The sequence below is a fragment of the Orycteropus afer genome, unplaced genomic scaffold (genome assembly GCF_000298275.1).
Source record: "Orycteropus afer afer isolate SDZICR_OR568_19922 unplaced genomic scaffold, OryAfe1.0 scaffold00110, whole genome shotgun sequence".
NCBI classification, from domain to species: Eukaryota; Metazoa; Chordata; class Mammalia; order Tubulidentata; family Orycteropodidae; genus Orycteropus; species Orycteropus afer.
In genome coordinates, this window is record NW_006921697.1 from 5,655,894 (window position 1) to 5,665,830 (window position 9,937).

General features: G+C 40.8%; 1 protein-coding gene across 1 annotated transcript in view; it reads right to left on the reverse strand.

Moving 5' to 3' along the window:
• Positions 1-1,153: 1,153 nt before the first annotated feature.
• RBM22 (RNA binding motif protein 22) overlaps positions 1,154-9,937 on the reverse strand; it is a 15,494-nt gene continuing 6,710 nt past the window's right edge. Inside the window, exons 4-11 of the mRNA XM_007943625.2 lie at positions 9,365-9,497; positions 7,035-7,135; positions 6,762-6,934; positions 4,856-5,056; positions 3,570-3,734; positions 2,549-2,637; positions 2,212-2,343; positions 1,154-1,284 (exon numbers count right to left, since the gene is read on the reverse strand). Of these exons, the coding sequence (XP_007941816.1) occupies positions 1,154-1,284; positions 2,212-2,343; positions 2,549-2,637; positions 3,570-3,734; positions 4,856-5,056; positions 6,762-6,934; positions 7,035-7,135; positions 9,365-9,497 (1,125 nt within the window). The remainder of the gene's footprint in view (positions 1,285-2,211; positions 2,344-2,548; positions 2,638-3,569; positions 3,735-4,855; positions 5,057-6,761; positions 6,935-7,034; positions 7,136-9,364; positions 9,498-9,937) is intronic.

The following is a 9,937-nucleotide window of genomic DNA, read 5'->3' on the forward strand; positions in this document are numbered from 1 at the left end:
TCTGGGCCCTTTTATTAGTATGAGATGAATACAGAGATAAAAATCCAGTCTAAAGCAAGATTTAAAAACCATTCACATTTATACAACTTGTTTCCAATTTCCACTGTCCTCGGGTTCGGCTACCCACAGATAAACGGAAATCTAGAAATAAACCCATGACATTTGGAAAATTGACCCGTTTTAATCATTTAAAAACAAAACAAAACAGAACACAACATCACATTTCCTTTACCATCTACAATTCAGTTATATTCAAACATTCTACAACCAAACAGATCGTCCCTGGCCCAACAGCAGGGAATGGAAAGGAGATGCTGAAGATGCACGAAGGTGAGCGCTGCGGATCAGAGTCCCAGCTATCAGTCAAGTCTTCCCTTCAAACACACTCCAAGGCTTTTCGTTTCACAGTTAAGGTGTTTTATAGGAAGTTCTTGAACAGAATTTCAATCCCAGACACTAGGCTTGTTCGATGATACACAGCTCCATGAAATTTGCATTTCCATATGATTGAGAGGAATAAAAAGTAATTTTGTCTTTTTTTTGGTGGCACAGAGAAGTAAACTATCAGCCAGATTTCCTTCAGTAAGAAGTGAGGACAAGAGAAGATCTGGCTGTGCTGGGTGCTGGTTTCTATTTATCTTTCCGAGGGTGCGACTTCTCACACTCATGCCACTACAATGATTAGTACTAGTCATCTCTTTTTTTTAGATGATAAAAAGGAAAATATCCAATGGACATAAAAATGGTCAAAAGTCGGCGTTTTTTTTTTTTCCCCACTGCAGGTCAAGTCCCCAACCCTTACCCCCCTCCCCCCAAAAAAAGATACAAAATGAACATATAGTTGGGATGGTAACTCTTGGACATTTCAGTTCACCAGTGGCTTGTCCCTCACACAGATAAGAGGAACAGCCATTCGGTTTTATTAGTAATGTTATAGTAGTAACCAGATGTGTTACTGGCAGTTTATTTGAGGTCCATAAGTCCTTTGAATACATGTAGGAAAGTATGGCTGTAGTTCTCTGACTGCCAATATCTGAACACATTCAGCTACCATGGAAACTACAAAGGAAGAAAAAATATATTTATTCCAAGATTCATTTACTGGGATTTTTAAGCGCCCTTTCTTCCATAGCCCAAGAGTGGTGACAATGTGCTAGGGACTGCTGTGTTTCCCAGCATGGGCTCCCATCCTCTGAGGGTCCTGAGAAGGATAGTGGATTGGTCCTGGAGCCCTCATGAAAGGAGGGGGTGGTCCCATTGGGTGGAACATATGTGGCCCAAAACCTGCAGATGGGAAAAGAACAAATCTGTCAGGCTTGTAGTTGTCTTGAAAATACTTGATATCCCAAAATCTTAATATCAGACCAGCACATAAATCCAATTGACAAGGGATTTAAGAAAATACCAGCTCACAAGACTGGCTTTGGACTGTCTATCTGTATTATTTCCTTGGTTTAGAGACCTTTCCCCCAAGTCCAAGTTAAAAAAATTGTACAGCAGTCTAGGTACCTGCTAGTTTATCTTCCGAGCCCTGCTAGGAATCAAGCATGCCAAATCCCACCAGACGGGGGCAGATGCACTCAGTATTTGGGAGGCAAGAAGAAATCATGCTGACCAGCCAGACTCTGTATCATTAACCTCAGTGTCCTATACCACAGTGGAGGGTGTTCAGGAACCAGGGCTTTCTTCAAAGAACATGGGAACTATACTACAGAAGAACTGGGTACTTATGATTTACTCACAGTTTACTCTGTCACTGACATTGTCTAGGGGCATGTTACACAGAGTGCTGGTCCTGAATTCTTTATTACTGGACACCAACAAGATAAAGAGCTTGAGCCAAAATGTAACTTAATTATTTTGCCAAGCACACTGTCTGGTTCATGTGACAGTTTGTTCATAGTAAGATTTTCTTGATGAAGGTGAAATGTCATGCTCACCATCCACACTTTGAGTAAGAGTGCTTGAGGACATCAGTTTGGGTTTAGTCTAGAACAGGGTATAAATGGTGACAGATTACTGTAGTCCAATAACCCCTGCTCTGTAATTCTAACAAACATTAGGTTTACTTGTAAACATATATAGGGAAAACTTAAAAGAATTTAAGCTGGTTTAGACTTGATGGTGAGGTGTGAAGATGGAACTTTCATAAGGATTTTCTCTGGGCTAACGAAGTCATGTTCATTTACTAAGAAGGAAGATGGAAGTTACCTGGGGGTGGGGGTGGAGCAATGCCAGGGGGTGGAGGCAGGGCAATGTTGACTACGGCTGGAGGACCACTTGGGGGCAGGTTGAAATAATTGGCAGAGGCTTCCTCTTCTGCTGCAGGAGGAGGAGGAAGAGCTGGAAGAGAGAAAATAGCCAAGGATGGAGAGGAGTGCAATTATGCAACACTGCTTCTACCCACTTTCATCTCCTCCAAGATCCTGCTAGGAGAACAGAGCTGCTGCAGGACGAGGTTCGACACCTCATCTGGCAGAGGAACATCAGGGGAGATGGAACATCTGCAGTCGACAAGCTAAGTAGGCAGGAAGCAGCGTGCACTTACCTCCTGGCAGTCCTGGAACGGGCTCGAGCTTGATTCCAGAGTCTGTGGTTCCGTCCTTCTCTTTTTCTTTTCCTCTGGCTGCTTGGGATCTGGGAGACAGACACACACATCATCAGCACTTTATCCACCTCATCTCACACCTCTGCTTCTCACATTCTGAACTCGAGTGAGGTTCTTTTACTTTTTGCTTCCTCTTCAACAAATATTCTTTCCCCATAAATGCTACAGTGCAGAGTGGACTAGAGCAAAGGTTTTGAAGCTAGAAAGACTAGGGATCCAAACTTACTTGCTAGAACTGTTGTAAGGATTAGAAGTGGCAAAATATGTTTGTTTAGCACCATGCTCAGCACATAGAAAGTGCACCATAAGGGGAGCTGCTGCCATCAGTGATTCTCTCCCAGGTTCTAAGCTGGAAACTCATTTCCACTTTGAACTTTAGGACATTTTCACCTGTATTTCTTTTATGCAATCATCACTTTCAAACCTAAGTGAGTCATTCCATTCTAGCATCTCCACTAGAAAATCAACCTACAGAGGGCAGAATCTAGATATAATTAATTTGTCAACACTGAAGTCTACTTTCCATTCCCTAGCATAATACTTGCCCTATTAAAATTGGTCACAAAAAATAACCTGCAAAGGAGATTACTACACAAGACCCTGAACAAATTTTCAAAGTATCATTCTCCCAACATCCAATAGGAAAAATAAATTCTTTCTAAGGCTCCTACTCATTTAAGCCTATTTGCCAAATGTTTATTGTTGTTGTTATTTGCCATCGAGTCGGCCCCGACTCCCAGCGACCCCTCCTTGGGTTTCCGAGGCAGTTATCACTATGGAAGTAGGATTGCCCAACCTTCCTTCCGAGGAGTGGCTGGTGGGTTTGAACCGCCAGCCTCCTGGTTAGCAGGCAAGTGCCTTAGGCACTATGCTACCAGAGCTCCTAAATGTTTATTAGTCACCAGATAATGAGTTTTTTTCAAATCTCAATGAGGATATTTAAAAATCATCTAGGTCTCACCGTCCCCATTTCACATTCAGTCTTCGGCCATTGACAATCAACTTATTAAAGGACTTCTCTGCAGCCACTTCTGCAGCTTGCCTTGTGGCAAACTGAATGAAAGCACACTGTTGTCTCTGCACAACAGTGATCGTCCGGATCTCTCCAAACTGGTAGAAGTGATTTCTAAAAGGATGCAGCCATAGAAAAACAAGTCAACAATACACAGACACTCCCAAGAGACTGAATATGGATGAACTCTTTCACTGACTCACCACCAAGCAGGTGGACCCCATAATTACCTAACTTTTTAGTTAGTTTTAGGAAAAAACCCAACACATTGTCAATTGAGTTGATTATAACTGATCACAACCCTACAGGACAGAGTAGAACTGCCTCATAGGATTTCCAAGGCTGTAAATCTTTATAGAAGCAGAGTGCCACATCTTTCTCCTGCAGAGCCACAAAAGCTCTCTTCATTTAGCAACTGAGTGCTTTAACGACTACACCACTAGGGCTCCTTCCTGGCACCTCCTACCTTAGCCTAATCTGGATGCTGACTATTGAGGAAGGAGGCTCCAATTGGTTCCTTAAGAGTCCTAACCCTAGGCCCTATATCAGGGGTTATGGCCCATGGGCCAAGAACGTTCAGATTTTTAAAGGGGTGCCAAACATAAAAGATGAACAATATGTGACAGAAACTATATATGGCCCACAAGCCTAAAGTATTTACTATCTGGCCTACTAAAGAAAAGGTCTGCTGACATGTGGGGATTAATTAGCTCACTTAGCCAGGGTGTCATGGAGACAGGCTACCAAGGGCAGGCTGTGAAGTTAAAGGAGTTTCTGCTCCACTTCATCTCTTTGGAAGAGGTAAATTCCATCACTATCTGCTCAAATGTCTCATCCAGCTAACATAATACAAATTTACCAAACATCAGTCTCTTTAGAAAGCCAGTCATTTAAACCTGAGGGTTTTGTAATCTCAAAGCTCCCCTTCCCCTGTATAATTAACCATGCTTAGACATGTGCCATCCTTTAAAAATTCTAATGGGTATTAGGCCTAATAGAACCCCATGTAATTATTACCACAGGCAAGGATGGAAGCAGCACCGTTAGTAAGCATTATTACTCTGGCATCATATATTACAATTCTAGAAATATTTAAATCAGCATGATACTAACTATAGAGTGGCTAAAGAAAAATGCACTCTGTATAGAATTATTATGCTTGCCTCTGTTTCTGCCGACAAATTACTCCAGGGCCACTGAAAGCTAAAAGAGCTCATAAAATTATACCCACAAACCTTAAGTCTGTCTCAGTAATGGTATCACCCAGACCACCAACATATAGTGTGGTGATAGTCTTGTCCTCTGGCGGGTCCAGACGTGGCATTGTTGAAGCCCGCTTTAGAAGCTTATCTGCCACAGGATCATTGATTCCGTAATATCGGTCTTTAATATTCTGATCAGCAAGGGGGTCATCTGGATCTGTAGGCTTCTCATGTCTATGGATCAAGCGAAAATAATGCACAAAAGTAAGACAAAGGAAAAAGATTTTTTTTTGTAAGTATCATTCAATTAAAAAAAAAAAATCAAACCTACTGCCATCGAGTCAATTCTGACTCATACAACCCCCACTGGGTTTTCAAGGCTGTAAATCTTTATAGAAGTAGATTGCCTCATCTTCTTCCCACAGAGCAGCTGTTGGGTTTGAACCACTGACCTTCTGGTTAGCAGACAAATGTCTTACCACTAAACCACTAGAGCTCCTTATCACCCAATAAACAACAACAACAAAAAAACAAACTCACTGCCATGGAGTCAGATCTAACTCATAGCAACCCCTCCTTGGGTGTCCGAGGTGGTATCACTACGGGAGTAGATTGCCCAATCTTCCTTCTGAGGAGTGGCTACCACCAGCCTTCTGGTTAGCGGTCAAATGGCTTAGGTACTACGCTACCAGAGTTCCCCTATCAACCAATAGTAGCTGCAATATCAAAGTCTCTAAAATGACTTTTGAACAAGAAACCATAGTCACAGCACTATATAATTACAAAAAAAAATTACTACGATTACTATCAAAACAGAGGATTTACTACATTTACACAAGGACTTCCTGACCACCTATAAGCAAAAAAACCAAACTCACTGCCACTGAGTCAATTTCGACTCATAACCACCCCTCCTTGGGTTTTCAAGGTGGTATCTCTATGGAAGTAGCTTGTTCAATCTTCCTTCTGAGTGGCTGGTGGGTTTGAACTGCTAGCCTTCTGGTTAGCATAAATGCCTTATGCACTATGCCACCCGAGCTCCTGACCATTTAAAATAGCATCCATTTAAGCCATTTAAATAGCCATCAAGGGTCCCATAGTTTCCATATGAATAAACCACTGCTTTTGGTGCAGTGCACCCTAAAACAAAAGGGGAAAAATGGTTACCTTTCTTTACACCAGTGATTCTTAATGTTTATGTGAGGTCCTGCATTCCACTAAGAATCTGATTAAAGCTATGGACACAGCCCCAGAAAAAGGCACATAATTTTTGTCTGTGTTGAGGGCTTGAGGGGGGGGGGGGGGCGAGTTAACCAACCCCCAACTTAAGAACTCCCTCCCATTATAGATGCTTAGCAGTCTTGACTGAAACATACTCACACAGTTTTTAAGAATTTGGACTAATGTAACTTTATCTATACATCAGATTCAAGTCATTTATAACATGACAGTGAAGACCTACATCTCAGGTAGAAATTTTCACAGGATCAACATCTATCTACATTATACAACACAGCAAATTAGTTTTTAAGGCTCAGTTATAAGCAAACTATAATTTAATCAAGTTCTTCTAATTACAAGAGTTCCAAGACATGAGATACAGTAAAGTAGTTATAGAATTTTAAAGCAGAAATAGTGTAAGTTAACATCTCCCAAAGGGGTCTGGTTGCACAGTTGTTAAAGCATTTAGCTGTTAACAAAGAGATTGGTGGTTTGAACCATCAGCCACTCTGCGGGAGAAAAATGAGGCAGTCTGCTTTTGTTAAGATACACAGTCTTGGAAACTCTATGGGGCAGTTCTACTCTGTCCTATATAGTCACTATGAGCTGGAATTGACTCAATGGCAGTGGGTTTTTTTTTTTTTTGGTTTTAGCATCTTCCATTTCTTGCTAACTAAGCATATGAAAGTAAATACAGAAAACATGGTTCAACTCTTGCCTGTAGGGACACTCTTCTCCTCTTTTGCACTCTCCTTTCACCCAGAAGGAGCAAATGTGGGGTCGATTCCTTTTGTAGTAAGGTGTAGTCCGGGCCAGTTTGAGCAGCATGTCACTAGTGGATGTAGCTTTCCCCAGCATGCCAACTGGCCGTGTTCCATCAGAGTTAGAAATCTATACAAATTTTGAAATGACACATTCAAAAGATAAGACAATCAATCCACTAAGAATTCTGTATCAAATATAAAGCTACATCAAGGAAGTGGCAGCAAACCTCTCTTTCCATATTCTGTGTGTAGTACTCTTTGTTGACGTCTGACTTTGGCATGTCATCTTTAAAAGACAATCCTGCATCACGAACCTGGATGGGCAGGCCTTGTATAAACGACAGGAGGGAAAAAATGCAGGTATGTTTAAAACATATCTATACAGGTAGTCCCCAGGTTATGCACGAGATCCATTTCTAAGAGTGTCTTTAAGCTGACTGTGTGTGCAAGTTTGAACAGGGGCATACTGCTCTTACTTAGCTTTACTTTAATGCAAGAAAGGAACTCTGGTAGTATAGTGGCTAAGGCATGCAGCTGCTAACCAAAAGGTCAGTGCTTTGAACCCACTAGCTGCTCCATAGGACGAAGATGAGGCAGTATGCTTTTGTAAAGATTTACAGCCTCGGAAACCATACGGGACAGTTCTACTCTGTCGTATAGGGTAGTTATGAGTCAGAATCGCCTTGATGGCAACGCGTTTGGTTTGGTTTTGGTTTTAGTGCAAAAAGCTCAAAGCCTTTTTAATGATTTCAAAGCTGCACATGCAGCAAGTGAAAGTGATTGTGATGAAGAATTTGTTGGGAATAGGTGTTGGTGCAATCATTTGAAAGTGAGGGCAAATTTACATCACATTAAAGGGCAAGTACTACCCTGGGTCTGTAACCCAGGGGCTTACTGTACTTAATATACAGTATACAACATTTCATCACCCTTCCTTTCTCCAGTCTCCCATTTGGTACCAGAGGCTTTATTACATTTTTATTCAAAGTCTCAGCACCATCAGCCTTATATGGTTACAGAGCATTCTAGGAAATAGCCAAATTCCTGAACTGTCATAAAATTTGATGAAAGGAATATTTTAGAAAATCTTTTAGAGGAACAAACTTTGATTACATTAGATTTGACCTGTAATGTATTGATTTTTAATATTACAAGATTTAATTTAAAATAAGTATAAAACACGGTTTATTTTTAGACTAGTACTATAGATCCTTTAGGCTGGTACCACAGTCATAGTCATGTAAGTCATTCTATTCTAAATTCAAAATACTCCTTTAACAAATATTTAAATAATATTAAACAGTATGTGGCAAGACTCTCATTAACAAAGTAAGTTTCTGAACTTACCATACATAAACTCACATTTCCCTCTTCTATTTTGATGTATGAAACACCCTTGTTGAGTAATTATTTAAAATCAAAAACTCACCTCCTATTTAAAAATACATAACTTCCCAAAGCTGTTACTTTGAAACAGTAGTGATATAACAAGGTCTTGTCCTAACAACACAATTTATATAAAAATATAAAGCAGAATCAGTCTGTAAGCTTCAAGTTGTGATTATGGAAAAAAACCTGTGGATCTAGAAAGAGGCCCATATCATAGGATTAATAGCTTTTACCTGTTTTGCTACAGACCCATGTATGGGGGTGGTTAGGACAATTCTGATTAATTTCCACCTTTTTCTAAAATTCTTATTCAGGAGGACACTAGAATGGTTTAGCATGGTTCTCCTGTTCCTGGGAAAGGCAGACTACATTGTAAAACTGGGTCAGACCACTGGGAACTTAAAAGCTTGCAAGCAGCCATCTAGATGCAGTGTAGGGTCTCTCTTCTCCAGCGCAAAGAAGAATGAAGAAAACCAAAGATGCATGGAAACAATTAGTCCAAGAGACTGGTACACCATACAATCCTTAGCCTGTATGACTATGAGACCAGAAGAACTAGATTGTCCCTAGCTACCACCATCAACCACTTGGAGGCAGATCTATGTAGGAGATCCTGGATAGAGAGGGAGAACAATGTGGAACAAAACTCAAAATCATTAAAAAAAAAAAAAAAAAGTGACCAGGTTTGCTGGTCTGACAGAGGCTGGTGAAACCCAAGACTATGGCCCCTAGCTGTACTTCAGGTCTAGAACTGAACCCACTCCCATGGCTTCTAGCCAAACAAAAGACATTTACATTAGGTAGATACACTCCTTGGAGAGATCAATCATGGGAGATTGGAGGGCTGTGCATGCACAGGGAGACAGCTCAGGGCTCAGGGGACAGGAGTACATGGGAGGGAAAGATGCAAGGAAGAGATGGCTATGGGGAGAAAGTGGAAGGAGAGCTGTTGCACTGTGGAAGATTACAGTCAATGGTGGCATGAGACAAAGTGTATGTGAACCGCTGAATGGAAGATGAATTTGCTCTGTAAATTTTCATCCAACTCACCAAAAAAAAAAAACCTGGGTCAGATCAGAGATAGGGTGAGAAGTGGGAAACAAAAAGACTAATTTGTTGTCTAGAGCTCCTGTACCTTCTACTTTTAGATCTGACAGGGCAAACATACCATATTCTAGGTCCAATAGGCAGGTCTGACAGACATTCTTTAATTTGCTGCAGGTCTGGCATACTTCAGTCTTCTTGAAACGCATGCGGACCCCAGGGCACCAGCGAAACACTGTGAATGGCCTGGCACAGATCTGGAACACAAAGTAAGAGCCACAAAGTGTTAATGGCCCTGACCCAGACAATCAATCCACTGACTTAATAACAACAGGATTCAAAGAAAGAGTTCCTGAACTAAGGGTTTGGAAGAGATCATAGCAATCATCTAGTCTGAATGTTGTATGATGGTTCCATGCCATTTATAGTACCCTTTCCCAATACTTAAAAAATTCATACAATACAGAAATGAAATATTCAAAAAGAAAAGTCTCCCTATCTGTTAATAATATGACCTTTAACTATTTTAGGAGGAAATGTGAAAGTGTCATATACTTTTTTTTTTTAAAGTAAACAAGTAATTTTATTTTAAGAGCTTGTTTTGCCATCTCCAACAATTAGAGAAAGAACAGCAAGAAAAGCCTACAGTCACCAGAAGGAAGGAAATAATCAAGATTCGAGCAGAAATCAATGAAAC